The 27,237-nt window shown below is 48.5% G+C and overlaps 4 protein-coding genes across 4 annotated transcripts; 3 read left to right on the forward strand and 1 right to left on the reverse strand.

Moving 5' to 3' along the window:
* Positions 1 to 1,404: 1,404 nt before the first annotated feature.
* LOC120670814 (protein TIC 22, chloroplastic-like) lies at positions 1,405 to 5,567 on the forward strand. Its single transcript, XM_039950980.1, has 8 exons — positions 1,405 to 1,977; positions 2,060 to 2,122; positions 2,573 to 2,647; positions 3,841 to 3,885; positions 4,793 to 4,852; positions 4,928 to 4,999; positions 5,078 to 5,113; positions 5,190 to 5,567. The coding sequence occupies exons 1-8, from the start codon at positions 1,576 to 1,578 to the stop codon at positions 5,277 to 5,279; spliced, it is 843 nt and encodes a 280-aa protein (XP_039806914.1). The 5' UTR covers positions 1,405 to 1,575; the 3' UTR covers positions 5,280 to 5,567.
* Positions 5,568 to 5,722: 155 nt separating this feature from the next.
* LOC120670815 (galactoside 2-alpha-L-fucosyltransferase-like) lies at positions 5,723 to 8,384 on the forward strand. Its single transcript, XM_039950981.1, has 2 exons — positions 5,723 to 6,715; positions 6,806 to 8,384. Exons 1-2 carry the CDS (start codon positions 6,517 to 6,519, stop codon positions 8,272 to 8,274), a joined length of 1,668 nt encoding a protein of 555 aa, XP_039806915.1. The 5' UTR covers positions 5,723 to 6,516; the 3' UTR covers positions 8,275 to 8,384.
* Positions 8,385 to 8,417: 33 nt separating this feature from the next.
* On the reverse strand, positions 8,418 to 10,256 carry LOC120669021 (galactoside 2-alpha-L-fucosyltransferase-like). Its single transcript, XM_039948851.1, has 2 exons — positions 9,987 to 10,256; positions 8,418 to 9,827 (listed from the first exon to the last, which is right to left on the reverse strand). Exons 1-2 carry the CDS (start codon positions 10,254 to 10,256, stop codon positions 8,418 to 8,420), a joined length of 1,680 nt encoding a protein of 559 aa, XP_039804785.1.
* Positions 10,257 to 23,723: 13,467 nt separating this feature from the next.
* LOC120670940 (fucosyltransferase 2-like) lies at positions 23,724 to 25,807 on the forward strand. Its single transcript, XM_039951132.1, has 2 exons — positions 23,724 to 24,150; positions 24,256 to 25,807. Exons 1-2 carry the CDS (start codon positions 23,810 to 23,812, stop codon positions 25,718 to 25,720), a joined length of 1,806 nt encoding a protein of 601 aa, XP_039807066.1. The 5' UTR covers positions 23,724 to 23,809; the 3' UTR covers positions 25,721 to 25,807.
* Positions 25,808 to 27,237: the final 1,430 nt, after the last annotated feature.

Consider the following 27,237-nt stretch of genomic DNA (forward strand, 5'->3'; position numbering starts at 1 on the left):
GGAATGATATTAATTGACACCATTGTTTTATGGAAGAAAAAGAAAGATATGTATTATTTTTGGAAAGAAAATAAATAACATTGCTTGATGGAAGAAAAATTAAATACGTGCCTATCTTCCCTAGTAAACATAAACATGTACTTAAAAATTATACACACACTACACATTCTTTTGGAGATCGGCTAAGCCAGTTAAGATTTCACAAGTGGCAGACACGTCTCGGTATCAATGTATCATTGTGATGCTCAAGACCTGCAGAATTATTTTGGAGAAATAAATCCTTGATGAAATATAGCAGTCAGATATCTAGTAGGAGCGTCTAGGGTTGCCAAGCCTTGAGTCCGCGCGTGATCCGGATTGAAGTTGTTCTGCAATGCATACATAAATGATCGCACTAGCTTAGATTTGCAGGCTATTTGTTCATAGCTTTCTATATGAATTATAATATTTCCAAATTTTACATAACCGATGGCAAGAACGCATTAGATTTACAGGCCTTTAAAGCTATTTTAATTTGATGCTTATTTCAGATAGCGCAATTGAATAACATGGATGAATCTATTGGTTTGGTTTTAAAATAATTACAAGAGATTTAGATAGTGGAACTAAGTTAAATATATAATTATAGAGAGCTTATGTGAAAGATAAGGTACCATTAAGATAAATTATGCATAATTTCTTCTACAAAAATATTAATGTTACCTCAAAATGATTTTGATTTTAGGAATTTGTATTTTTTTCCAACACCTCCAAATGCCAAGAAATGCCTACTATTCAAAGGGACACTTTAGCTCGCTAAGATTATGCAATGGCTATGGTTTTATTGCATGTGGTTGGATTTGGACTGGGAGGATTCTATATGTTTGGGTTAGGCTGGATTGTAAATTTTAAAAAATTTGTAAGGTTAATTTGTATCACTAAATGTCAACGTAACGTCAGTACATCCATTACACTAGTTATGGAATAAAGTGAGACACACCTTCATAAAATGATGATTTGTGAAGGTATGAATAGCTGCATATTCACTTTCTTGGTAGCCTAAAAAGTGAAACTTCTATTCATATACACTTACTAATTCTCTAAAATCAGATTTTATTTTAAAAAATTAGTACAAAACTTTGAACTGAAGAAGGTTGGTGTGCATCTAAGAGTTATCAATTTGCACCCCTGTATTCATACACGAAGTTAAAGAAAGCATGACTAACTGCAACCTTATTGGAGGTGGTAATATAGTATTAATTTTGTGACTAACCAAAAAAAAACTAGTACTTAGTAGTTGTGTATACTTAATAGTACAAGTTAATACTATTCTTAAAAACTAAAAAGTAATGACATATTAATTTTCTTACCATTTTCTTGTTTTTAAAAAGAACCGACTGATCTAGACCGTGGCAGAAACCTTCCCAGCCCCTTCACCCAACCGGGCCGCGAAGCCCGCGTCGAAGGGTCTTCGGCTCAACCGAATCCTCCCCGCGCCCGGCCGCTCCTCGTCGACGCCGCCGACCAACACGACGTCTAGTATCACCCCACGCCACCACCGAATTCCCTCTCGCCGAGCAACACGCAACCCTCCCGATGCCGCCGCCGGACTCCGCCTCCACGCGCTCCTCCCTCCCGCTCGCCGCCACCCTGATGACGGGCCCGACCCCCTCCCCGACCTCCGCCGCGCCGCCTCCCAACCCCCTCGCCGCGGCCTCCTCCTTCCTCCACCACCACCTCTCCCGCCTGGCCTCCCACCTCACCGCCCCGCGCCCGGCCCTCGCTGCGGCGGCGACCCGCGCGCCGGGCCCCCAGGGAGCATCGCTCTCCCTTGCGCTCGCGCCCGACGAGGTCGCGCGCGCGCTAACCGGCACGCCCGTCTTCACGGTCTGCAACTCTAACAACGAGTTCGTGCTCGTTTCCGACCCCGGCACCGGCCTCCGCTCCCTAGGCCTGCTTTGCTTCCGTTCCGAGGACGCCGATGCCCTCCTCACACATGTATTCCCCCAGTTCGCGTTGCGGTTTCGTTTTGGATTTTTCCCCCCTTTCCACTAATGGTTTGGGAGCTTGTGTGGTTTAGGTGAGGACGCGGCAACCGGTGCTAGGGAGGGGAGCGAAAGTTGTGCCTATTACACTTGATCAGGTGTGTTTCACTCGTTTTGGCTTGTCATCAATCATGTCCAGACTTCATGAACAATTTCACATATGTATATGTATCTATAATCTATGGTTATTAGGGTTTATTCAATAATTTTTATAGGGAGCTTGGGTTTTGCCTGAAGCATGAGAAACTTCCTAATTATTGAAAGGCATCCTAGACGCCTAATAATTAGCAACGTGAAAACTGGATTTTTTTTTAAAAAATGTACACCCAGGAATAAAACCTTCTCTCACAAATTCTAGTAGTGTCTGGGAATTGCTTGCCTGTTTCCTATTTATCTAGCTTAGAGCTGCCTTACAAGGCATCCTGTTCAATCTTTCAGTCATTTGTGTCATTGTGTGTATGCATCGGCATTATGTTAATTGTGAACCAGACTGATGCACTTCTATGTTTCACAGTGTAAACATATATCACTGTTACTTCTGTATGCAGGTTTATATGTTGAAGGCCGAAGGTATCGCATTTCGGTTCTTACCTGACCCACTTCAAATAAAGAATGCACTGGAGGTATGCTTTTTTGAGAACTTTAGGCGCATTGCTCTATTTTGTTATCTTAACTTGGACGATCAGACCTATTTATAGTTTTCTCCCTTCTCTCCCATAGTCCCATCATGATGTAAGTAGAACTCAGTTCATCTGATAGACCGCAGCTCTTGAAAGCATCAATTATGCCACTATATCTTCCACAGTTAGAACAAAATATTTTGTATTTATGTTACTCCCTTATCATTATTTTCTCTGATATAAATTGTAGAAAAAGGATGGAGCATGTATGCCTGTCTTTGCATAATGTATTACTAACGGATTTTTAATATCGACTTCCTTGAATACTATTGGCACACAATGGATTGACCATGACCAATCGCAAAATTACTAGGGCATTAGCAATTGTCATACATTTACGTAGGATCTGTGCATAATTGATCTGAATTCCGAAAAGGCACGCCCATATTTATTGGTTCATTATGTTTCAACAGTTCAAAAAGAAACTTTTTATTTGAATAAAGAGTGAAATGCATGAGCAGCCCTTAAGCTTACAATGGAGTGTCATCCAGATCCTTGAACGTTGAAAATAGATTCAGGTCCCTAAAATTGTTAAATGTGTCATCTAGATCCAAAGTTCCCAAAATACCTCTATGGTTGTTGATGTGGCATGCCAATATGGAGATCTCGTATCAACAAGTTAAAATCATAGAGTATTTTGAACCCTCATCTGCAGTTTATGGACCCTTATCTGCAGTTTACAAGTTCATGGACCTGGATGACACTCTATGACAAGTTTAAGGGCTGCCGGTAAATTTCACTCGAAGAAATTTCAAAACCTTGTGCAATGCCAAGTGACTCACCTATAGGCTGTGATACAGCCTACATTTGTGATGCATAATATGCCTTTACCATATGCCTCACTACAAGACATGCACATAGAACATGTGAAGTGTACCACAGTAGAAGGCGTTGAATCTTTCTGGTTATCCTTGATGGAATAGTTCACCTACAATGATTCTCCATAGTGCACATTTGTAGTTTCTACAATTGTTCCTGTAATTTTAGGTAACACTTACTTTTGTTGATGGCTATAGCTAATTTGAATCCTTGAGTACAAAGCATGTGAATTATCATGGCCTCCAAGACAACCTGAATACAATGAAATGGCCAATCATTTATCCTTGTGACATATGTTGCTCTTTTATTTTTTTCAGTTGAAATCAGGCTTAACTGGTTTTGATGGTGTTCCTGTTTTTCAGGTAATATTTCTGGCTCTATTGTTCTACTAGAAGTTTACTTTGTAATATTGGAACAGTATTTAAATTTAGTTTCCCATGAGTCATGTTAATTGGATGTGATGACTTCTTGTTATGCATGTTGAGCGGAAACACATTCTTGTATTTAGTATAAAAAAAAAATGTGATTCAGTAAATGACATTAATGCCTCACTATAACATTAAATACTTGTGACTGCTGGGTTAGATTATGTACACTAATCAAATTCTTTATATGTGCCTTGACTTTAGAAACTACTAATGCATTTAGCTATTGGTAAAGTTAATGACTAATTTGGTAGGGTCCAGGAGAAAAAATGGTGACAGACACTGAAATTGTTTACCTTTTTCTATGATTTACTTGCCCATCCCTATTTATTGTGAAAATCAATAGCACACCCATTCCAGTCTCATCTTGTCGAGCAGTGTAGTCATACTGTGCTGTCTGCAATCAAACCTCCTATTTTTTCTTTAGTAGTTTATTATATTTCTCAAGTTTTGTGTTTTATCCAAAAGTGTGAGCATAACCCTGTTTATTCTTAAGTGGATTTCTATAAATTAATGGTTTCTGGTATGAAAGAGTGACCTCAACATGGCACACAAACACTACCAACAGAAAAATAAAATTTCTTACTGCAGGGTGTTTTGCAGCATTGTAGATAAATAACTCCCGAGATGAATGGAGTTTGGTATAGAATCACTTCATCAGAATAATTTCTCTCGTTTCTGAAGATGCTCTACAATTTTCTTTTGAGATATTTTTGAAATTCCTTACAGTTTTTTTTGTTCTGCTGTTTGCACAGCTAGAATTTTTCTTATTGTGTTAGCTGATCTTGACTGTCATTGTTCTAGACCAAACGTCCTTAACAATGAAAACTTCCATTTTGTACAGTCAGATCTGCTGGTTGTGAAAAAGCAGAAGAAGCGATACTGTCCAATATATTTTCAAAAGGTTTGCGAGGCTACATTTTATATCTATTTAATGTACAGTCCTAGTTTAGGTCTTCACCACTTTCCTCTTGTTCAGGAAGACATAGAAAGGGAGCTTACAAAGGCGTCTAAATCTTCAAGAGGGTCAGCCTTGTCTAAGAAAATTATGGTATGTAGTTGTATAATTAATTAATTATACTTTCCTTTTGCTTTCATGAAAACTACTCAATGCTTCTATACTTTCCAGGTTGGGAGTTTGGAGGATGTCCTGAAGAAAATGGAGGTAGGATGGAGATAGAAATTGCTTATGCACTTGTACTGACTTTGTTATTCTTACCGTCTGGCTTTTGATTCTGCAGATAAGCGAGAGAAATTCAGGTTGGGATGATTTGATCTTCATTCCCCCTGGGAAGAGCCTCAACCAACATATCAATGAGGTATCAGCGTGATTTTGTTCCACGGTGATGGCTCAGAGTTTGAACACGACACCATTCACTTGAAATGCTGTGATGGCCAGCCAATCAAAAAATGTCAAATAGCTGCCTGAGCTTTCTTTTTCTTTATATTTATTATTTTGGTTAGCCTTGTCAAGGAATTTTTTCATCAACTAATGAAAATATGGTTGTGAAATAGTTTCTAAATTATTTCTATTCACAAACACTAATGCGTGTTCCCCAGGAAGACTGATAAAAGTTTGGATCGTAAATGGCTAGATTGCCTTGACATATCTTGTTTTATGAAAATAAGCTTTCTGTTCTTGATCACTAAAACATTGACATTGACACTGTTTTTGCTACTCATGCTACAGCCTCTGGCTGCCATATATGTGCTGACAAGTTGCACTCTGCTACTTATGGCATCTTGATCTAAAACTGAAACAAAACTCGTTTCTTGATTTTGTTATTTGTTACTCATTCTGCGTTGAGTGAAATGCTTGTTTCTGTGGTTGCTATGAACATATAAATTACAATTACGGAAGGGGTAAGTTAGGATAATTGCCGTGGAATTCACTCAAACACGGATTTCATGACCCGTTGACGGGTGTTAAAGCTATTTTGTTTACACACTTTTCGATTTTAGAGATGGTCAACAAACAGAATATCTTGGGCCACTACTGATGTGTATAATATCTAGTAGTTTATACTGGCAGGGGACGTAGTTCCTTCTAAGAATTTTATAATCTCCACCATCATTCCAGCTTTCCAGATCCTTCAATCTACTTTGTCAAGTTTTGCTCTGGCTACACTTGTCTCCTGCTTGCCTTAGTCTCAGATTCCAATGGACTCACTGGTTTGTTTCGACGATTTGGACGAAACAATGAAACATCAAACATCCGTGGTTACTCGGGAAAAAAAAACTCAAAAAATTGCCGTTTCCTTCCTTCCATTTAAAAATAATTTGGGAAGTACTAACTCGCCCATGGACCATGGTTATTGCATTTTGCATACCTGTTTACGAATGAATAGCAGCCAAATTATACTAGGCCGTCCCGACATTTGGAGCGCCACCAAGCAGCCGGAGTCGCATGCATGATACCACCATTTCTGACTTTCTAAATGCAAGGTCGCAAGAATCCCACAGCTAGCAGATGGATCTCTGTTGCCAATTTGCCTTGACCTCTCGACACCTACCCACAACAAAACAAACCGGTGCTAGATTTCGACGAACGCGTGGCGTCGGCGTGCCATGGGTTCCGTCGGAGCGATCCAGGGAGAGCGACATCTCCCGCCGGTGGCAGAGAAACGCCGGCCGTCCGGCCTGGGGGCCGTCACTGCCGTCTTGTTCCTCGCGTCGCCGCTGCTCCTCCTGTTCTTCCTCTTCGGCGACCGAGCTGCCGCCTCCATCGCCGCCGATTACCCGGCTTGGCAGCGCTTCAAAGTACAAAGTACTTGCTCTGCTCCTTCAAGCTTTGCACAACACCGGTTTCACGGTAATGGCCTCTGTTTCATCCGTCCATTCCTTTTCCAAATCGCAGGCTCTGGCAATGCGCCGTCGTCCAGGAGAGCGGAGCGCGGCGCCCACGACCGCCTCCTCAGCGGTCTCCTCTCGCCGGACTTCGACGGGGCGACGTGCCTCAGCAGGTACGAGGCATCCAAGCGCTGGAAGCCGTCGCCGTTCCCGGTCTCCCCCTACCTCATCCAGAAGCTGAGGCGGTACGAGGCGAACCACCGCCGGTGCGGCCCGGGCACCGCGAACTACCGCGCCGCCATGGCGCAGCTCATGTCCGGCCGCAACGCCGACGGCGCCGAGTGCAAGTACGTGGTGTGGCTGCCCCTCCAGGGCCTCGGCAACCGGATGCTCAGCGTCGTCTCCACCTTCCTCTACGCGCTGCTCGCCGGCCGCGTCCTCCTCGTCCACGAGCCCCCCGAGATGGAGGGCCTCTTCTGCGAGCCGTTCCCGGGCACCTCGTGGGTCCTGCCGCCGGGCTTCCCCTACACGGACGGCTTCTCGGCCAGCACAAAGGAGAGCTACGCGAACATGCTCGAGAACAACATCGTCCGCTCCGACGGCGGCGGCGATGCCAGCGCTCTGCCGGCGTACGTCTACTTCCACCTGGAGCAGATAGGACTCCGGCTCCAGAACCACACGTTCTGCGAGGAGGACCACCGCGTGCTCAGCCGGTTCAACTGGATGGTGCTCCGGTCGGACAGCTACTTCGCCGTGGCGCTGTTCCTCATGCCGGTGTACCGCGGCGAGCTGGACCGGATGTTCCCGGCGAAGGCGTCGGTGTTCCACCACCTCGGCAGGTACCTCCTCCACCCCGGGAACCGGGCGTGGGGGATAGTCGAGAGGTTCTACGACGGGTACCTCGCCGGCGCCGACGAGCGCCTCGGCATCCAGGTGCGCCCCGCGCCGTTCCTCCCGATCACATCTGAGGACATGTACGAGCAGATCGCCCGGTGCGCTCGGGAGCATGACCTTCTGCCACGAGTGACGGGCACCAGCGGCGATAATCCGGGTGCCCGGCTGCCGGCGAGCGGCGTGGCGAAGGTGAAGGCCGTGCTGGTGGTCTCCTTGAAGCCCGAGTACTACGACAAGCTGCACAGCGTGTACTACACGAACGCGACGGCGACCGGCGAGGTGGTGACGGTGTTCCAGCCGAGCCACGACCAGGACCAGCACACGGAGGCGCTGGCGCACAACGAGCGCGCCCTGGCCGAGATCTTCCTGCTCAGCTACTCCGACAGGCTGGTGACCACGGGGTTCTCGACGTTCGGGTACACCGCGCACTCCCTGGCTGGGCTCCGGCCGTGGCTGCTGCTGCTGCCGGACCGGAACACGATGACGGCCGAGGTTGCCTGCGTGAGGTCGGCGTCGGTGGAGCCGTGCCTGCACTCGCCGCCGTCGCTCGTCTGCCGGGCAGAGCAGGACCTTGATCCGGTGGCGCACGTTCCATTCTTGCGCCACTGCGAAGATGTGGACTTTGGTCTCAAGCTGATCTAGTGACTCCCAGAGTTGGAAATTGTGTCTGTATATTAGTGGTGTGCAAAACAAGAACACCTGTTGAAAAAGTGAAACAAATCCCCAGAAACAGCACAGGAATTCGAATCGAATCAACGGAATTTATTCTTTTTTCATTGCCGTTTTCACTCAGGATGAACAAGTTTGAGCCCCCAGCTCATGTCCTCGCAGTGCTGGACATGGGGCACCAGCTTCCCCGTGTCGGCGCCCTGCTTCGCCCGGCAGTCGTAGAACGGCGGTCCGTGCATGCAGGGCTCCATGGACCGGGCTCGCCGGCACGGCGGGCTGGGCGCGGTGTGGTTCTCGGGCCGGAACATGACCCACGGCGTGAGCCCGCCGAGCCCGTGGCCGACGTACCCGAACGTCGACCAGCCGCTGGTGACGATCTTGTCGGTCATGCCCAGGAGGTACATCTCGGCCAGCGCCTTCATGTCGTGCGTCGTGTACCCCGAGAGCTGGTGCTCCTCGTGGCTCGGCTGGTACACGCTCACGGCCTCGCCGGTGGCCGTCGCCGACTGCCAGTACTTCCACCGGACGCTCTCGTAGTACCACGAGCTGAGCCCGGTCATCAGGACGGCCTTGGACCGGGCGCCGGCCGGCGGCTGCGGCTCCTGCGTCACCACGTCGGGGAGCAGGCGTTCCTGCGACGTGCAGGCGAGGATCTGATCCAGGACGTGCTGGAACGGGGTGTCCCCGTCGAACACCCTGATCTGGATGCCCAGCCGCTCGTCGGAGTTCCTCAGGTACGCGTCGTGGAACCGCGTGATGAGCCCCCACACCTTGTTCGTCGGGTGGAGGAGGTAGTGCGCCAGGAGGTAGAAGACGGCGTCCTTCCGCGGGAACAGCCGGTCGAGCTCCTCCTGGTACGCCGGGTTCAGGAAGAGCGCCGGCACGAAGTAGCCGTCCGTCCGCATCAGCAGCCACGGCGCGCGGCGGAGGAACCGCCGCTCGTCGTCGCAGAAGAAGAGCTTGTCGTGGTAGGTGCACGAGTGGTCGAGGTCGACGAAGACGTAGCGGCGCCGGGACACGGACGCCGCCGCGGGGGCGTCGCCCTGCACCAGGTACCTGTAGCTCTCCCGCACCTCGCCGGTCAGGTTCTGGAGGTCCCTGACCGGGAAGCTCTCCGGCAGCAGCCACGACGCGCCCGGGAACGGCTCGCAGAAGATGTCGCCCAGCGACGTCGTCCGGTCGAGGAGCAGGACCCGGTCGGTGAGCACGGCGTAGAGGAACGCCGACGCCATGGCCAGGATGTTGTTCCCGAGGCCCCGGTACGGCACCAGCACGAGGTACCTGCAGGCGCCCGGGGCGTCGCCGCCCGGGCCGCCGCCGCCGTGCCAGGACCCGAGCCGCGCCGCCGCGGCCCTGTACGCCTCGGTGCCCGGGCCGCACCGCCGTTGCAGCGCCTCGTGCTCCCGCAGCCGCTTGATGAGGTGCGCGGACGGCGACCGCGCCATGCTCCTGCGGTAGAACGCCGAGTGGTAGCGGCTGAGGCACGAGCGCTCGTCGAACCCCGGCACGAGCAGGCCGCCGAGAAGCTTCTCTGCATTGCGATTTGCACGCGAAAAATCAGCGCCTACCCTCGACGATCATGGCGAACAGTTCGCCTCCTGCAGATCTCCTTGCGATCGAGATCGTTCCGGAAACCATGCGATGCGGGGAAGATTTCTTCGGCACCACAGCACGGCGATGGTGGCGGAGGATTGCGGTGTACCTTGCGTGGAGGTGGACGACAGTGGCCAGAAGGAAGACGCGGCCGTCCACGGCGCGTCGCGGCGGCTAACCGTGGTCATCAGGACGGGCAGGGCGACGAGGCAGACGGCGAGCGCCGTGACCTTCTTCCTCGCGATCCATGGCCCTGCGTCCGGCTCCACCGTACCCTCGTGTGCCTCCGCGCGCCGGGCGTCCGGGCATTGCTGCGGCGGCCGCTTGGTTATGCCAGTGCCGACCACGCCCTCCGGGGACATTGTTATCTGGCGGGCGAGGCGTTCTTCTCGGGGTCCGGCGGAAATCCCATTCTAAAAATAAGATTTCCAGGCGTGGCTTCTTTCTTTTAATTGGAAGGGAACTAAAAAGGGAAAAGGAATAAACTGAACGAAGGAAATGTATCACGCGGATTGACTGATGCACTGATACTTCCCGGATCACGTTACTATCAGTGGATACAAACACATCATCACTAGAACTGCGACATAGAGCCCGTGCTCTAAAACTCATTTGAATGACAAGTGGTTCAGACTAAGAGCAACTCCAAGAATTTAGCCAAACTTCAATCTCTATATTTCTATTTAGCTAAGATTTTCCCTTCATACTCCCTCAATCCTCAAATGTAGGACATTCTATGTTTTTGAGGCAGATTATGAGGCTGAGAAAAGATACTTTAACCCCTCGTTAGTATATTGTTTAGTTAATCAATTGTTTAGTTTTCAGTGCCCGTACTAAAACCAAGAAGATTAGCATGTCTTTTTTACTCCCCCGACCCACCACAATTGATTTTTTTATATACAAAACTAGCATCAAAACTAAGAAGATTAGCATGTCTTTATGTCCAAAATACTCTAGGATGCCTTATATTTAAGTACAAATTTTGAACCCTCAAATGCCTTACATTTAAGGACGGAGGGAGTATTTAGGTGCACTTTAACAGATTAGCTAAATCTCACTCTTTATATAATTTTCATTTTTACCTTTATCCTTTCCATTCGGCTTCTATCCCAGGGAGAAGCATATCATGGCGGATGGCTCCGATCTAGGGATGGCAACCGGTATGAAATTTCCATGTACTCGCGGATACCAAACTCGACGGGCTCATATACGGGTCTGAGTTTGTGACCGCAGGCATAGGTGCGGGTACAACTCTAAACCCAACGGATATCTTCAAACAGGTTTGAAAAATTGATATCTGAACCCGCAAACAATGACTCTTGTGATGTATTATGTATGAGACTAGTTTATTTATTTGCTCAGATTTATTTGTTTTCTTGAATAATGGTGTTGACATGTTGCTTATTATGTTATAATTTATTAATGCTCAGATATAGAGGTGCATTAATTGTACATTAATATTTATATGCTATTAAAATGTGCTTATGTGCTTGATGTTCTAAAGTTTGCGGGTACGGGTATCGTTTCCTACCTGTTGCGGGTTGTGGGTGCGAATTTTAGCACGCGGGTTGTTGGAAAAATCAACAACTGTAAGTTTAAATTCCGAACTAGATTTAACATGACGAGAATTAAACCTAGCATGCAAGACTCTAACATACTAGACAGTACGAACATCATAAACATGGTCTCAGAAAACATGATTATGAAATGGATCTGATCACAAAACACGTACTGTGCGGGAGCTGCCGGAAAGACGAACGGCGCAGACTGGACGAAGATGGTCCTTCGAACGGATCGCAGCAACCGGCGCTGCAGACGACGGTACGCCGCAACACCAGACTTGGACGGAGGACGAGCCGTGGCGAAGAAGATGAGCAGTCGTGCTTGGAGCTTCCCAAAAACCTGATTCGCCCTCTCCCGATGCAGGATCACAAGAGCGAGCGATTCCGGAGACCTGCTCTCCCGTTCGCCGGTGCACGCCGGTGTTTGGGATGAAGCAACTACGAAGGCGGCGCAGCAGCGAGGAGAGGCAAAACCCTAGCTCGATTAGATATGTTTTGGTAGAGGCCGACGGGTCAGTTATATAGAAGAGTCCCACGACCTCGCGTCATGATCGGTTCCGAAAAATCAGGAAACCAAATGAAGCAGCACCCCCGCAAGGTGAGGGGCCGGATTTCGGCAGACCACTCACGCGTACGTCGTGCGCCCGCGTATTTCGCCACGCCACGCCACGCCCTGCCCCGCCCGGCGAGGCGAGGTGAGCGAGCGCGCACGTGTGGAGCTCCCCTTCTCTCCCCACACACATAGCTTGGAGAGGTGAATACAACCTCCATATTTATGTTGGTCATATTCCACTTCAACTAGTAAGGTGGGCCTAAAGATTTGTACACTAACTCGCCTCCTCATGCACTATGGGCCTTTGTGATTTATTTGGAATTTCTGAAATTGTTCATGGGCCTAGTCCAAATTCCATCAATCCCCCACTAGATCTCAAATACCCATCAGAGATTTTGCCTGTCTCTCACTACTGTTTATATACCATTGTTTCAGCAAGGACTATTAAGTTGAACTCTCTCTTAGAGCTTCAAGCTACACTCATTCACAACTTGAACAATGGACTAAGCCTTGAATTGCAAGTTTTGTGCGAACAAGATTCACTCAAAGCCCGAACCAGTACATGGCAGCCAGCAGCCTGCTCCGCAGTTGGAGCATATACGTCGTACTCCCTGGTCTCTTCATGAGTTTACTAGAGATTACCCACTTCTCACAGACTGCGACGTTAGATAGTCAGACTCATATAGATGTGTTCTTTCAAAAATGCTCTGTAGGACAGCACCTATACTCATTAGAGCCAACAGAAACACATTAAGGCAAATAGCCAACCTGCCTTACAGCAACTGAGAGTATTACATCTTTTTTCAGAGAGGGTTTAACCATTACTCTCCTCAGTTCACCATCAGCTTGTTCTCCCCAAATCCTAATTCACGGGATCTCCGATCACATAGGTTGGGTTACCACTGTGGCAACTTATATGGGTCTCATACCCATCTCTCTTGATGCACTATCTATCACATTCCGCTATAATCCTTTTGTAAAGGGATCTGCCAGGTTTTTGTCTGTTTGAATATAAGTCACACTTATCACTCCGGAGTTTCTCAACTTCCTGACAGACTTCAGTCGTCTTTTTAACATGTCTTGATGACTTTGCATTATCCTTAGCAATGTTCACTTTGACTATCACCGTTTGATTGTCACAGTTCATAAGGATAGCCGGCACTGGTTTCTAAACCGCAGGCAAGTCCATCAAGAGCTCACACAGCCACTTTGTCTCAAAAGTGGCTGTGTCCAAAGCAGTAAGTTCTGCTTCCATGGTTGACCGCGTCAAAATGGTCTGTTTGCAAGACCTCCATGATATCGCACCACCTCCAAAGGTAAACACATACCCACTCGTGGCATATAGCTCATCAGCGTCAGATATCCAGTTCGAATCACTTTATCCCTCAAGCACAGCAGGGTGCCCAGAATAGTAAATCCCATAACTCATAGTACCTACTAGATAGCGCATAACCTTTTCAAGTGCATGCCAATGATCGGTACCCGGGTTTGACATGAACCTATTCAATTTGCTCACAGCAAAAGATATATCGGGTCTCGTTGCGCTAGCTAAGTACATGAGTGAACTAATAATCTGTGAATATCTCAGTTGATCTTTGGCAATTTTTTTGTTCTTTCTCAACATCACACTAGGGTCATAAGGTGTTGGAGAAGGCTTGCTGTCGATATAGCCAAAACGGCTCAAGACATTTTCCACATAATGGGATTGTGAAAGAGTAATTCCATTCTCTATCTTAATAAGCTTGATGTTCAGGATAACATCAGCTTCTCCCAGATCCTTAATATCAAAGCTCTTTGATAGAAAGGACTTGACCTCATTGATCACATCAATGTTTGTGCCAAAGATTAGTATGTCGTCCACATACAAGCATAATATAACTCCTCCACCCCCACCATAGCGATAGTGCACACATCTATCAGCCTCATTAATGACAAAGCTCGCAAAAGTTAAAGTTCTGTCAAACTTCTCATGCCATTGCTTAGGTACTTGTTTCAAGCCATACAAAGATTTCAAGAGCTTACACACCTTGTTTTCTTGACCTTTCACTACAAATCCATCAAGCTAATCCATGTAGATCTCCTCATTCAACTCTCCATTTAGGAAAATTGTCTTAACATCCATCTGATGAATGATAAGACCATATGAGGCAGCCAAGGAAATTAGTGCTCGAATAGAGGTCAATCTAGCGACAGGTGAGTAAGTATCAAAGAAGTCTTCGCCTTCCTTTTGTGTCTACCCTTTAGCAACAAGCCGAGCCTTGTACTTGTCAATAGTATCGTCAGGCTTAAGCTTCTTCTTGAATATCCACTTACATTCCACTGATTTGCAACCATAAGGTCGTTCAGTGAGCTCCCATGTCCCATTAGAAAGAATTGAGTTCATCTCACTTTAAACTGCTTCTTTCCAATCATCTGCATCTGGAGATGCATACGCTTCTGCAATGGATGTGGGAGTATTGTCCACAAGGTACACAGTGAAATCATCACCAAAGGATTTTGCAATTCTTTGTCTCTTATTCCTTCTAGGAACTTCACTGTCATCCTTCTCTAGGACATGCTCATGCTCATCGGATTATTCAGAAAACTCGATAAGTGCTGCTGGTTGAGGAGTTATCTCTGTGAAAAATCTAGAATTGCTATGCATATCATTCATAGGAAAAATATTCTCAAAAAATATTGCATCACGAGATTCCATAATAGTATCGACATGCACATCTGGTACCTCAGATTTAACCACTAAAAATCTATAAGCAATGCTTCTCTGAGCATATCCTAGAAAGACACAATCCACCGTCTTAGGTCCCAACTTACGCTTCTTTGGAATAGGCACATTAACTTTCGCTAAGCACCCCCACGTGCGCAGATAAGAAAGTGATGGTTTTCTCCCATTCCACATCTCATATGGAGTTTGATCTTGATTCTTGTTTGGAACTTTATTCAGGATATGACACAAAGTCAATACAGCCTCTCCCCACCATGCCTTAAAAAGACCAGCTGTGTCTAACATGGAGTTAACAAAGTCAGTCACCGTGAGATTTTTCCTCTCGACAATCCCGTTTGATTCGGGAGAATAGGGAGGCATCCTCTCATTAATAATTCCATGCTCCTCACATAATTCATCAAATATTTTGGGAAAGAGAAAATTCGATTCATGCCACCACAACTCCGTGAAATTGGGTTTCATGTTCAAAATCATGCCACTCAATGGCATGGATTTCAACATGAAATCCAATTTCAAGAAGTTGGAGTGGCATGGATCCAACTGACCCTTTGGGAAAATACTCGCCACCACGATCTGACCTTAGATGCTTGATCTTTCTCTCTAGTTGATTCTCAACTTCAGCTTTATAGATTTTAAAGTAGTCTAACGCTTCGTCCTTTTTACGCAACAAATAAACATAGCAAAATCTAGTCGTATCGTCAATTAACGTCATAAAGTATCTCTTTCCACCTTTTGCCAATACACCATTCATCTCACATAGATCAGAATGTATGAGTTCTAGAGGTGCCAAGTGTCTTTCCTCAGCAGCCTTGTGAGGCTTCCGAGGTTGCTTTGATTGCATACAGCTATGACACTTAGAACCTTTGGGAATGGTGAATTTTGGAATTAAACACATACTGCAATGCCGAGACATCAAACCAAAATTAACATGACACAAACATGAATGCCAAACACTCACATCATCGCTAACGTTGCGACAAATATGGTTCACCGACTTATTATAAAATTTAGCAAGAGAAAAGCGGAACAAGCCTCCACAATTATAGTCTTTACCAACGAATTGTCCATGTTTCGACACGACAAATTTATTGGACTCTAACACTACCTTAAACCCGTCCTTGCATAGGACCAACCCGCTGACCAGATTCTTGTTGATAGTGGGCACATGCTGCACGTTCCTCAGCTGCACGATCTTCCCCAAAGTAAACTTCAGATCTACCATGCCAACACCATGAACAGAAACATGTGAGCTGTTCCCCATTAGCACGGAGAAGTCTCGGACGGTCTGGTAAGAAGAAAACATAGAGATATCAACACACATATGAACATTAGCACCCGTATCAAGCCACCAACTCGTGGATTGAAAAACTGAAAGAACTGTAGGTAAATTACCGTACCCATCTCCAGTGTTGCTCATGGTCACTATGTTGACATCCTTGGACTTATTTGTTTTCTTGGCCCTGCGGTCTGCCCGATCTGGGCACTCCTTGGAGAAGTGTCCAAGCTTACCACATGCATAGCATTTTTCCAAGGCCTTGTTCTTCTTCTTCTTGAAGGCAGTGGTCTTGTTAGGCTTGTTGTTGTTCCCTTTGTTCTTGCCACGCGGGAACTTCTGGACCAGGTTGGCGCTTGACTGACCTTGATCTCCTTTCTCACGTACGTCCTTCCGAGCCTTCTCCTCAACATCAAGAGTCATTATCAGATTTTCAACTGATATCTCCTGTCTCTTGTGTTTCAGAGTTGTGGCGAAGTTCCTCCACTGGGAAGGTAACTTTGCAATAATGCAACCAGCCATAAATTTGTCGGGAATAGGACACTTAAGGAGATCAAGATCCTTGACAATGCACTGCATCTAATGCGTCTGTTCCACCACAGAATGGTTGTTCACCACTCTTTAATCATGGAAACTCTCCATGAGGTACAGTTCATTGCCCGCATCTATTGCATCGTACTTTGCAACCAGAGCATCCCACAGCGTCTTCGCCTCTGTCTCATCAATGTACACACGGACCAATCCGTCTGACAGATTGCTAATGATACATCCGACAAAGAGATTATTGGCCTCATCGTACTTCTTCTGCTCTTCAGCAGTAAGTACGCCCACAGGCTTGCCAAGTCTCATGTCCTAGATGTGCATAGCAGTAAACCAGAGATGAACATTTGACTTCCAGATCTTAAAGTTCACGCCAGTAAACTTATCTGGCCTCAGTGACTCAGCGAAACCAGCCATTGTTAAATCAACAGATTGCATATAATTAGGTTTTTGGATTGTTGGAAAAATCGACAACTGTAAGTTTAAATTCCGAACTAGATTTAACATGACGAGAACTAAACCTAGCATGCGAGATTCTAACATATTAGACAGTACAAACATCATAAACATAATCTCAGAAAATATGATTATGAAATGAATCTAATCACAAAATACGTACTGTGCGGGAGCCGCCGGGAAGACAAACGACGCAGACTGAACGAAAACGGTCCTTCAAATGGATCGCAGCAACCGGCGCTGCAGACGACGGTACGCCGCAACACCAGACTTAGACGGAGGACGAGCCGTGGCGAAGAAGATGAGCCGTCGCGCTTAGCGCTTCGCAAAAACCTGATTCGCCCTCTCCCGGTATAGGATCACAAGAGCGAGCGGTTCCGGAGACCTGCTCTCCCATTCGCCGGTGCTCGCCAGCGTTCGGGATGGAGCAATTACGAAGGCGGCGCAACAGCGAAGAGAGGCAAAACCCTACCTCGATTAGATACGTTTTGGTAGAGGCCGACGGGTCAGTTATATAGAAGAGTCCCACGACCTCGCGTCGCGTTCGGTTCCGAAAAATCAAGAAACCGATTAGGGTTCCATATCTCGCAGACTTAAATGCCAAGTAACCAAAAACAAAAACAGCAAAAGGAAGCAATGCCCCCGCAGGGGGGGTGCAGATTTCGGCACACCCCGTCCTTCCCTGCCCGGCAAGCAAGCGCGTGCATGTGGAGCTCCCTTTCTCTCCCCACACACATAGTTTGGAGAGGTGAATACAACATCCATATTTAAATTGGTCATATTCCACTTCAACTAGCAAGGTGAGACTAAAGATTTGCACACTAACTCACTTACTCATGCACTATGGGCCTTTAAGATTTATTTGGAATTTCTAAAATTGTTTATGGGCCTAACCCAAATTTCATCAGGGGTATGAGTTTATGAAGTTGATATCTAAACAAATTGTACTCGTTGCCATCTTTACTCTAATCTAATTGGTAGCTGCCTCCTCCGCCCCAATCTCGCCGCGATCTGGTCGCCGGCGCTCGCGAGGCCTCCTGCCATGCAACATCCATACGTCTGCAGCAGCGATTGCTATCCTCTTCTTTGCTTGCTTTCGTTTTCCCCTTTATGGTTTGGTTTGATTTGATCCATCTGCTTCTATTTTCCTCGATCCGTGTGTTTTTTGTTTTCTGTTTTGGTTTAATTTGATCCGCCTGCTTCCGTTTTCCTTGATCCGTGTGGATTTTTTCCTGACGGATTATCCATCGTTGTCGATGATGATGAGCACAAACAGGAGGTCGGGGATGGACTGATGGAGACGGTGGTACAGGTCGAGCTAGTTCGACAACAAAGAGAAGGACGAAGACGGAGCTACAGCGGCGGGTGGCAGCTGTTGCGCGAGCTGGCGGGAGAGGGGGAGGGTGCGGGAGCGCAGTCCCGCATAGGAGGAGGAGGAGGAGGATGGCGAGTGCACTACTCGGGAAAAATAGCTACCGCGGGATGTGGAATACCGAGCAGTACCAGAATGTGAGGCACAGAGTACTAATGTAAATGCTCACATACATGTATAGATGGCCAAACGTGTCGCACGGCACGACACGCTCCGGCACCACATGACCAACACGAAGGCTTAGTCGTGCCGTGCCGGCAGCACGGGTGGCCCGGCTGCTCCGTGCCTATCCAGGCACGACGTTCGGTGGCGCCGGCATCCGGGCAGGGAAGCATCAATGACATGCGACATGGCGAGGGCGGCGACGGCGGCAGCATCGAGCAGGGAAGCAGCGATGACGTACGACATGGCGAAGGCGGCGGCGGCGGCGCGCAAGAAGAGAAGCTAGGAGGACGGCAGCGCGCGACGCGGCGATCAACGATGGGAGGGGCGTCGGTGCGCATCGCAACGAGGGAAGGGGCTGCAGCGCGTGATGCGGTGAGGAGAGGGGTCACGGCACGCGACGCAGTCATGCGGCCAGGGGGGCGGCGCGCGAGCGATGTGGGAACGCGGCGATGATGGGGAGGGGAGGCGCGTGCGGGAGCGAGAGAGAGGGAGGTGTCGAGGACCACTGGACGACGACTGGACGAGGATGGTGGGGAAGCCGAGACGCATGCGGGAGTCGGAGGGAGGAGGAGGTGGTGGCAGGTGACCGTAGGGAGTGAGGTGAGAGATTAGGGTCTATACACACACATATGAGTGGTTGTGCACGGGTAGTCTGGTACCGTGCTAGTACAGTGCCAACCCATTATTCGTGTCGTGCCCGTATCGGCACTATGCGCTGGGATTTTGACCCACGCACTATACTATGTCCGTACCGTCCTCGCACTAATACTAAGACTATCATATCGTGCCATGTCGTTTTTCATGCCGCCCGTCTGACACGGCCCGTTTGGCCATCTATACGTACATGTACATACTTACACCTAGTCACTATAAACGTCTCGCTAATATCATTTCTTACGAAAATAAATATAGAAAATGTACAAGCACTCGTTTAAATCTAGTACTTGATAGGGTAGCCAGATTCATTCGCAAAAAATAAAAAAACAAAAACAACATAAGTATATAACAGCTCGCCATTATGAGACTTGTAGTGGTGGAGTCTTTAGGTTAGGTTTCTTTGTTGTCTAGATAGCTTAGATTTCCCCAAGCTGTTTCTTTCATTACTCTTTCTGTGTTGGTGTACTTGTATTCCAGTAATCTTCAAATTGAGCCTTGTCTTGGAAACATAGTTGTGCTTGTAAAGCGAAGTGCTTGTTTATATGAACGAGCTGTATGTGAAATATCTTTGGTCCAGCTATCACCTATAATCAAATATTTATTAGCCGTTACATTTGCAATTTTATAAGGAATTTGACTGAAATTAACAATGATTATTTTTGCTAAAATTTGTCAAGATGTTAAATGTCATGCAATGTATTGGATGCTTATGATTGATTTCCTTACAGTGGTTGGTGCCAGCAAGTTATTATTAGCAGGCATTTGAGTTCTTTACTTCTTTGTGTTAGTTCTTCTATGACGCTAAAGGTGGGGTAAGGTATTTGGATTAGTTTTGTAAATAAGAGAGCAAGTATTGACTGCAATTCGGCTAATTAATATTTCTACAGTAATAACGCCAGTAATCTGGAAACATGTTGGATCTTCAAACTTGGCAAAGGTTTGATCTTCATGCGTGATTTTTACTGATGCTTCCCCTGTCACTGCTAGTTTGATTTGTGCTGCACTGTTGCTGGCCTCTCCGGCAGCTTGTGGCTGATTGGCTGCTCACATGTCCCAAATCTTGATGACCCATTGACGCTGCGTATGCGTGCCAGCCATATTCGGCACAACGTAGAGCGCATTGTTCAGCGCACGTCGCGGCATGCACCGACGCTTGTCGGAGCACCGTTCCGGAGTGCTGGGCACGAAGACACGATCAAAGCAGAGCTTCCCTTCCTACGCGGCTGACCTGTACCGAAACCTCCCCCCTATGAATCTCTGTTGCTGCTACGGTCACGGGTCAGGAAGGGAGAGAGAACACGTCAGGATCTCGCGGTCATGGCGAAGCCGAACCGCGGGGCGCGTGCCGGCGGAGTTGCCAGGATCGTCTTGCTGCTCTCCGTTCCTCTGCTTCTGCTTCTCCTTCTCTCCGGTGACCGGCGGCTGCTTATGGCGTCAGACTCTGAATTTCTCGGCCTCATAAACAGAAGAGGTAAAATTAGTTCCTTTCGCTTTCCCAAACCCTGTGTTTCCATTTTGGGTTTTTTTATCCAAACTATTACAATTCTTCAAATTTGAGAAACTGCCATTACAATTTAGGTATTATGCCATTACAATTGTTGAACTCCCAGATTCTTGCCATTTTCTATATATCCCAGGCGCTCGAACATATTGTCAGGCTCCAGATACGTACGCAGAGAGCGTATGGACTCTGGTGCGTCTATGGCGTTAAGAGCTCCGGTCCTTTCCGTCCAGTCTAGACTCCCCTCGCCGTTCTCTTCTCCCTCACGTTAGCAGGCAGCCATCGTCGGCGTGTAAGGCCACTGCTATCCCCATCCAAGGTCGGCCCTGAGGCAGGTGCAGCTGGGGCATCTTTAGGCATGTGTATGCTGTGCGACCGTACATGACCTCTAATTTTGAAGGCCCCCAAAATATGAAGTACACCTAAATATATATTAGTATAGGAGACTTCAATTTCATGAGTTTGCAGTCCATTCTATAGCGAAACAGACCCAAATTGCTAGAAGTTGAATAGATCGTCGTTCGATCGCGTGCGTGCCCGACGCCTAAGGCCGGCCCTAAGGCAGTGCGGGCGGTGCGACCGCACCGGGGCTCCAAAAATTAGAGGCCTCCAAAAATTGCTATGCTAAGAGTTAAGTCACAAGTAACACTTGTGCTTATAAGTTAGCTTGTTTAGATGTTGAAAAGGACTGAATCATCCAAATATTCGGCACAATCCCCTCCCAAAATTTGTAATCCGTACTGTTGGGCGTGACATATCTGTCTAGTTGGATGGATAAAGCAATGAGCTGTGTTGGGATAAAAAAAAGTCGCAAGTGCCAACAAAGCCTAGTTGCAGGTTTACATAAAGAGTAGATCTAATAGAGAGGAAGACCAATCGATAACTCCTGCACCGTCTGCCCAGCTGCACGCCTCAATGCCTACTTGACTTCCTCGCGAGACACCGCCGTAGTCTGCAGATCACCGATTCGCCACTTGTTTATCATGCTCGATTGCCTATTTAATTTTTTGTATTTTTATGATGAATGAGAGGCCTCCGTTTTTTTCCCGCACCGGACCACCGAAAATTCAGGGCCGGCCCTGCCGACGCCCGGCCTTCCAATTCCTCTCGGCGCACACTCGTGACGCGAAACTCTAGGCCAGACCGACGGCGACGCTTCGGCTTCCTCTCACGATCGCGCACCACACGCCTCGCTCACGAGTCACGGCCTCGCGGCTCACCGCTCGCGTTTCCCGTCTCCCGTCTCGATCGCGGCCGCCGGCCGGCATCGCCCATCGCGGTATCGCCATCGCGGCATCGCGGACGCGCCCAAGCAGCTGCAGCCTCGCGACGTCCGCGTCGGCGAGTAGGACTCAACGCCCGACCGCCAAGGCCCATCCAATTCCATCGTCCCTCACTCGTTTGAAATTGCAGAGGCGCTCAGTACTCGCCAAGGCCAGGCCAAGAGTAAGACTTAGTTTCGTGTTAGTTTTCTTCTTTCATCATTTAATTATTTTCATGTCTTGATGATTAAAATACATCTATTAATTATGTTCTTCCATTGCAAATGCAAGTCATGTCGTCCGCAAAACAACATAACAACATAGAAAATTCCGGGTATCAAAAGTGTAGAAAGAAACAAGTGAAAAATAGGTACAATAATTCTTGAAATATTTCATTTATATATTACTTTTTACTATTGTTTGATTTTGCTCGACCAATAGACCTTATTTTAGCATTTCGCACTGGGCTCTGATTTGACCGAGATGCCCTTGGATGCAGCCAACCTGGCGCCGCCGCTTGCCTACTGCGGCTGGGGAGGAGGCTTGTGCCGCTCCACGCTGCCTGGCCTGGAGCCCGCGGTTTGCCCGATCGCCGCCGCGGCTGGCCAGGAAGTAGGCATGGCCGGCCCCGCGCCGCCGCTCCCCGCCACGCTGGCCTGACACGCGTGACCTGCCCAACGCCCATCCCCCGCCGCGACTAGCCTTGCACCGCAACACCTCGCTCGTGTGCGACTGGTCAGGTGGTGCGCGCGCGTGGCTGCACGCGCCGCCCAAGTCGGCGGTCCATGCCACCGCCGCTCGCCTGCTCCCTACCCGCCGCTAGCCCGCCGCATGAGCCGCCCAAGCTGGCGGTCACCGCGTGGCCGCCATGGCGCCGCTGCTTGCTTGCTCCCCATGCGCCGCCAGCCTGCTGCATGCGCCGCGCAGTCCAGCAGTCCCCCGTGGCCGCCATGGCACCATCATGAGGGTGTCTAGTTGGGACGGAGAGGATCAGAGCTCTTAATGCCTACCGGCATCCATACATTCTCTTCATACGTATCTGGAGTCTGACAATGGGCCCGACTCGGGAGCAACCGGGATACGTAGAAAATGGCAAAGACCAGGGTGTCCAACAATTATAATGACATATTTAAAAAAAAAACATATCATATGCAAACCAATCTCTTTATGCAAACCGTGTAAACTTCAATCTGAGCCACCGGATCAACATCGAAGGGGGTGTGCAGAGGGAGTGGGAGGGGAGATTTGCAAAAGTGCGATTAGAGGCGGGCAGTTAATTGTAAAACTATCCAATCCTCCCATACCCTTTGGCTGTTGATCTGGTGGTCCCGATTGAAGTTTGCACGAATTTTTAGAATATTCGAATTGTAATAGCAGTTCTTTGAACCCGTAGAATTGTAATGGCTTGGATAAAAAAAATCCTTTTCATTTTTCTAGTCTAGTTACCTGCATTTTCACCGACACGGAATTTATCGAGTTGCTCATCGCCAATGTTGCCACGTGGACGGTGATAAATGTAGGTAGTCAATCACTAGGTTAATTAAAACTGTCTGCAAGCTAGATCTCATCAGCTCACTTAACAATAGTTCTTCCCGCGAATTACGAATATCAGTCATTCTCAGACGCGGATTCAACGCCGGTTCCCAAGATTAGCATCCAGCAGCAGTGTTCGATGTGCTAGCTACGCACGAGAAAATTTGACCTAGCGGCACTTGTAAAATCCCACCCCTCACTCTCGAGCTCCGTCCGGCCCACCGACACCGGCACTCCCCGGAGCTGCTGCGTTTGCACGCCGCACCTTGGCACGGTACAGCAGAGCTAGCTAGGTTGGCACCGGCCACTGGGCTGGCAAATGCGGCAGCGTGAGGCCAAGTTGGGCGTCGACGGCGCGGCGGCGCCGTGGAAAGAGCCACCGCTGCCGCAGCAGCGCTCGGCCGCAGGCCGATGGCTGGACGCCGAGGCGGCGGCGGCGCTGGGGTTGGCGCCGAGGACGAAGAGGGCACCGTTCTGCTCGGTGATCAACGTCGTGCTCGCGGCCTTCGTGCTGACCGTGCCGACGATGGTCATCCTCCTCGGCGCGCGCGCCACCGCGCCGGGCGTCCGGATCATCAGCTCTGCCGACGATGTCGTCCGCCGCGGCGGAGGTAGCAGCAAGCTACAGTCCACAGGCAGCATATCGCTGCACATTGCATCGTGATTTGCAATGAAAATGTAGTAAATGTGGGCATGTGGCTCACTACACGGGATCATCTTCAACTTGCTGACGGCTCCATTTGCTGTGTCAGTTTCAGGTGAAAGATCTTACGACAAGCTCCTCGGCGGCCTCCTGGCAGACGGGTTCGACGAGCGATCCTGCCGGAGCCGGTACCAATCCGTCATGTACCGTCGCAGGCCAAGCAGACGGCCGGCGGCGTACCTCGTCTCCAAGCTGCGGCAGCAGGAAGCCCTGCAGAGACGGTGCGGCCCGGGCACCGCGGCCTACGGCCACGCGCTGGAGCAGCTCAGGTCGGGCAAGAGCGGCGGCGGCGGCGCGGCGGGGGCGCAGCAGGACTGCAAGTACCTGGTCTCCATCTCGTACCGCGGCCTCGGCAACCGGATCCTCGCCACCGCGTCGGCGTTCCTCTACGCGGTGCTCACCGGCCGCGCGCTCCTCGTCGACCCCAGCAACGAGATGGGCGAGCTCTTCTGCGAGCCCTTCCCCGGCACGACGTGGCTGCTGCCGCCGGCCGGCTTCCCGCTGGCGAGCTACACCAATTTCAGCGTCGCCACCGCCGAGAGCTACGGCAACATGCTGCGGAGCAAAGCCATCCGGACCGACGCCGCCGCCGCCGCCGCCGGCGGCGACGTGCCGGCGTTCTCGTACGTCCACCTCGACCACGATGCCACCGATCAGGACAAGCTCTTCTTCTGCGACGAGGACCAGAGGGTGCTCCGGAACATCCCGTGGCTGGTGATGAGGACGGACAACTACATCGTGCCGGGGCTGTTCCTGGTCGCGGGGTTCCGGGAGGAGCTCGGCAGGATGTTCCCGGAGCCGGACACCGCGTTCCACCACGCCGCCCGGTACCTGTTCCACCCGAGCAACCACGTCTGGGGCCTCGTCGCGCGCTACCACGACGCCTACCTCGCCGCGGCGCAGCGGCGGGTGGGCATCCAGGTGCGCGTCTTCGGCTCGCAGCCCGACTCGCCGGCGCTCCTCGAGCAGATCACCAGGTGCACGCAGAAGGAGCGGCTGCTCCCGGAGCTGCTCGCCGCGGCGGAGGACGCGGACCCCGCCGCGCAGCCGGGGCCGAGCCGGAAGACCAAGGCCGTCCTCGTCACCTCGCTCAAGTCCTGGTACTACGAGAAGCTCAAAGGCATGTACTGGGAGCGCGCGGCGGCGGGCGGCGAGGCGGTGAGCGTGCAGCAGCCGAGCCACGAGGAGTTCCAGCGGTTCGGCGCGAGGTCGCACGACGCCAAGGCGTGGGCCGAGATGTACCTGCTGAGCCTGACGGACGCGCTGGTGACCACGGCCTGGTCGACGTTCGGGTACGTGGCGCAGGGGCTCGCCGGCGTGAGGCCGTGGGTGCTGTACCGGCCGGACAACGAGACGCACGTGCCGGACCCGCCGTGCGGCAGGGACGTGTCCATGGAGCCCTGCTTCCACGCGCCGCCGTTCTACGACTGCAGGCTGAAGCGGGGGGCGGACACCGGGAAGATCGTGCCGCAGGTCCAGCACTGCATTGACATGAGCTGGGGTTTGAAGATTGTTCATCGCGGCTAATGCTTTATGCTTGTACGTTGGTGATGGCGTTAGTGCAAATGCACATAGAATATTTGTTATGACTCGGAATACTGATTTCTTGTTAGAGAGCCGAAGTATGTGTTCACTTGTTGATGATAGCCTGTTCGTTTGGCTTGTCAGCCAACTAGCCAGTAATATTGTTCTCTCATACTAAATATTCCATCCGTCCTGAAATGTAAGTCATCCTGGGAGTGTTTTACTGTGTCCAGATTCATAAAGATTCATAAAATGTTCAATGAATCGGGACATACAATTTGTCTAGATTCAGAGAATGTTCAATGAATCTGGTAAAATACCAGAATGACTTACATTTCAGGACAGAGGGAGTAAGCACTAGCAACTAGCTATCAGCCAGTCAGCTGTACTATTCTCTCATTACAAATCAGTACCAGCCACCAGCCACAGCCAAGCGAGCACATCATGCGAGGTTTTGGATTGCTTGAGCATATCTACTTATGTTATGCATAATTATGCTTTCAAACTCTTTTAGAAAGAAGAGTAAAATACATAGACGGTTCTCGAACCTGTCTCGAGATATCATCTAGGTCCTCCTAAACTCTCAAGATAAATTTTCGTATCCCTAAACATTGCCATTAATTAATTGTGTTAGAAAATGGAATGTTCGTTAAACTATTTTTTCACCTGATTCATTTAGAATATTACCATTAAGACCATTCAATTCTAAATTAGCTGCTTATTAATCATACATCATGGGTTAATCAAGATTATTTGATATCAACAGTGGATATTATAGTTTCTCATTTAACATGGATATATCAATGCTAATCCTGAATATTCCCTGCTAACTATTTATATTTTGCATGCGCTTTGTATAAATTTACTAAGATAATTTGTTCAAATTCTTAATAAAAAATAAAATAGCATTTTATTAAATTGAAAGTACCAAAATAATTTTTCATTATCTTAAGTACCAAAAGACATTTATATTTAATTAAAATAGCATCTTAAGAGTTTAGGGACCTGCATGACACCACATAACAAGTTTATGGACCTAAAAGTGCATTTTGAGGTATTAGGAACTTATGCGAGACCTCGGAACGTTCAGGGATCTGAAAATGCATTTTAAGAGTTTAGAAACCTAGACGACTCATCAAAACAAGTTTAGAGACCGTTGGTATACGTTACTCTTCCCCAACTATAGCTAAAGTTTGGATAACCCCTTAAACTATCATTTGGTTCATTTTACCCCCAAACTATGCCCTTTGGTTCAAATCACCCCTAATACAATTTGTTACTTCTATTTCTCCATGCATAGATGGAGTTTTAAGTTAAATTTTACAAGATGGTAGTACACATCATAACATATGTTAGAAAAATACATCATAATTTTTTATCAATATTTTGATAGGTTAGGATATTTAATAATAAATTAGTCACTAGAGTTCAAAATTATATAAAAAATTATGATGAAAAGATTATAATAATTTTCTTTTAATATGTTTGTGATGTCCACTACAACCCTGCAAAATTTGAAA

This window comes from Panicum virgatum, chromosome 4N (assembly GCF_016808335.1).
Source record: "Panicum virgatum strain AP13 chromosome 4N, P.virgatum_v5, whole genome shotgun sequence".
In the NCBI taxonomy this organism is placed as follows: domain Eukaryota; kingdom Viridiplantae; phylum Streptophyta; class Magnoliopsida; order Poales; family Poaceae; genus Panicum; species Panicum virgatum.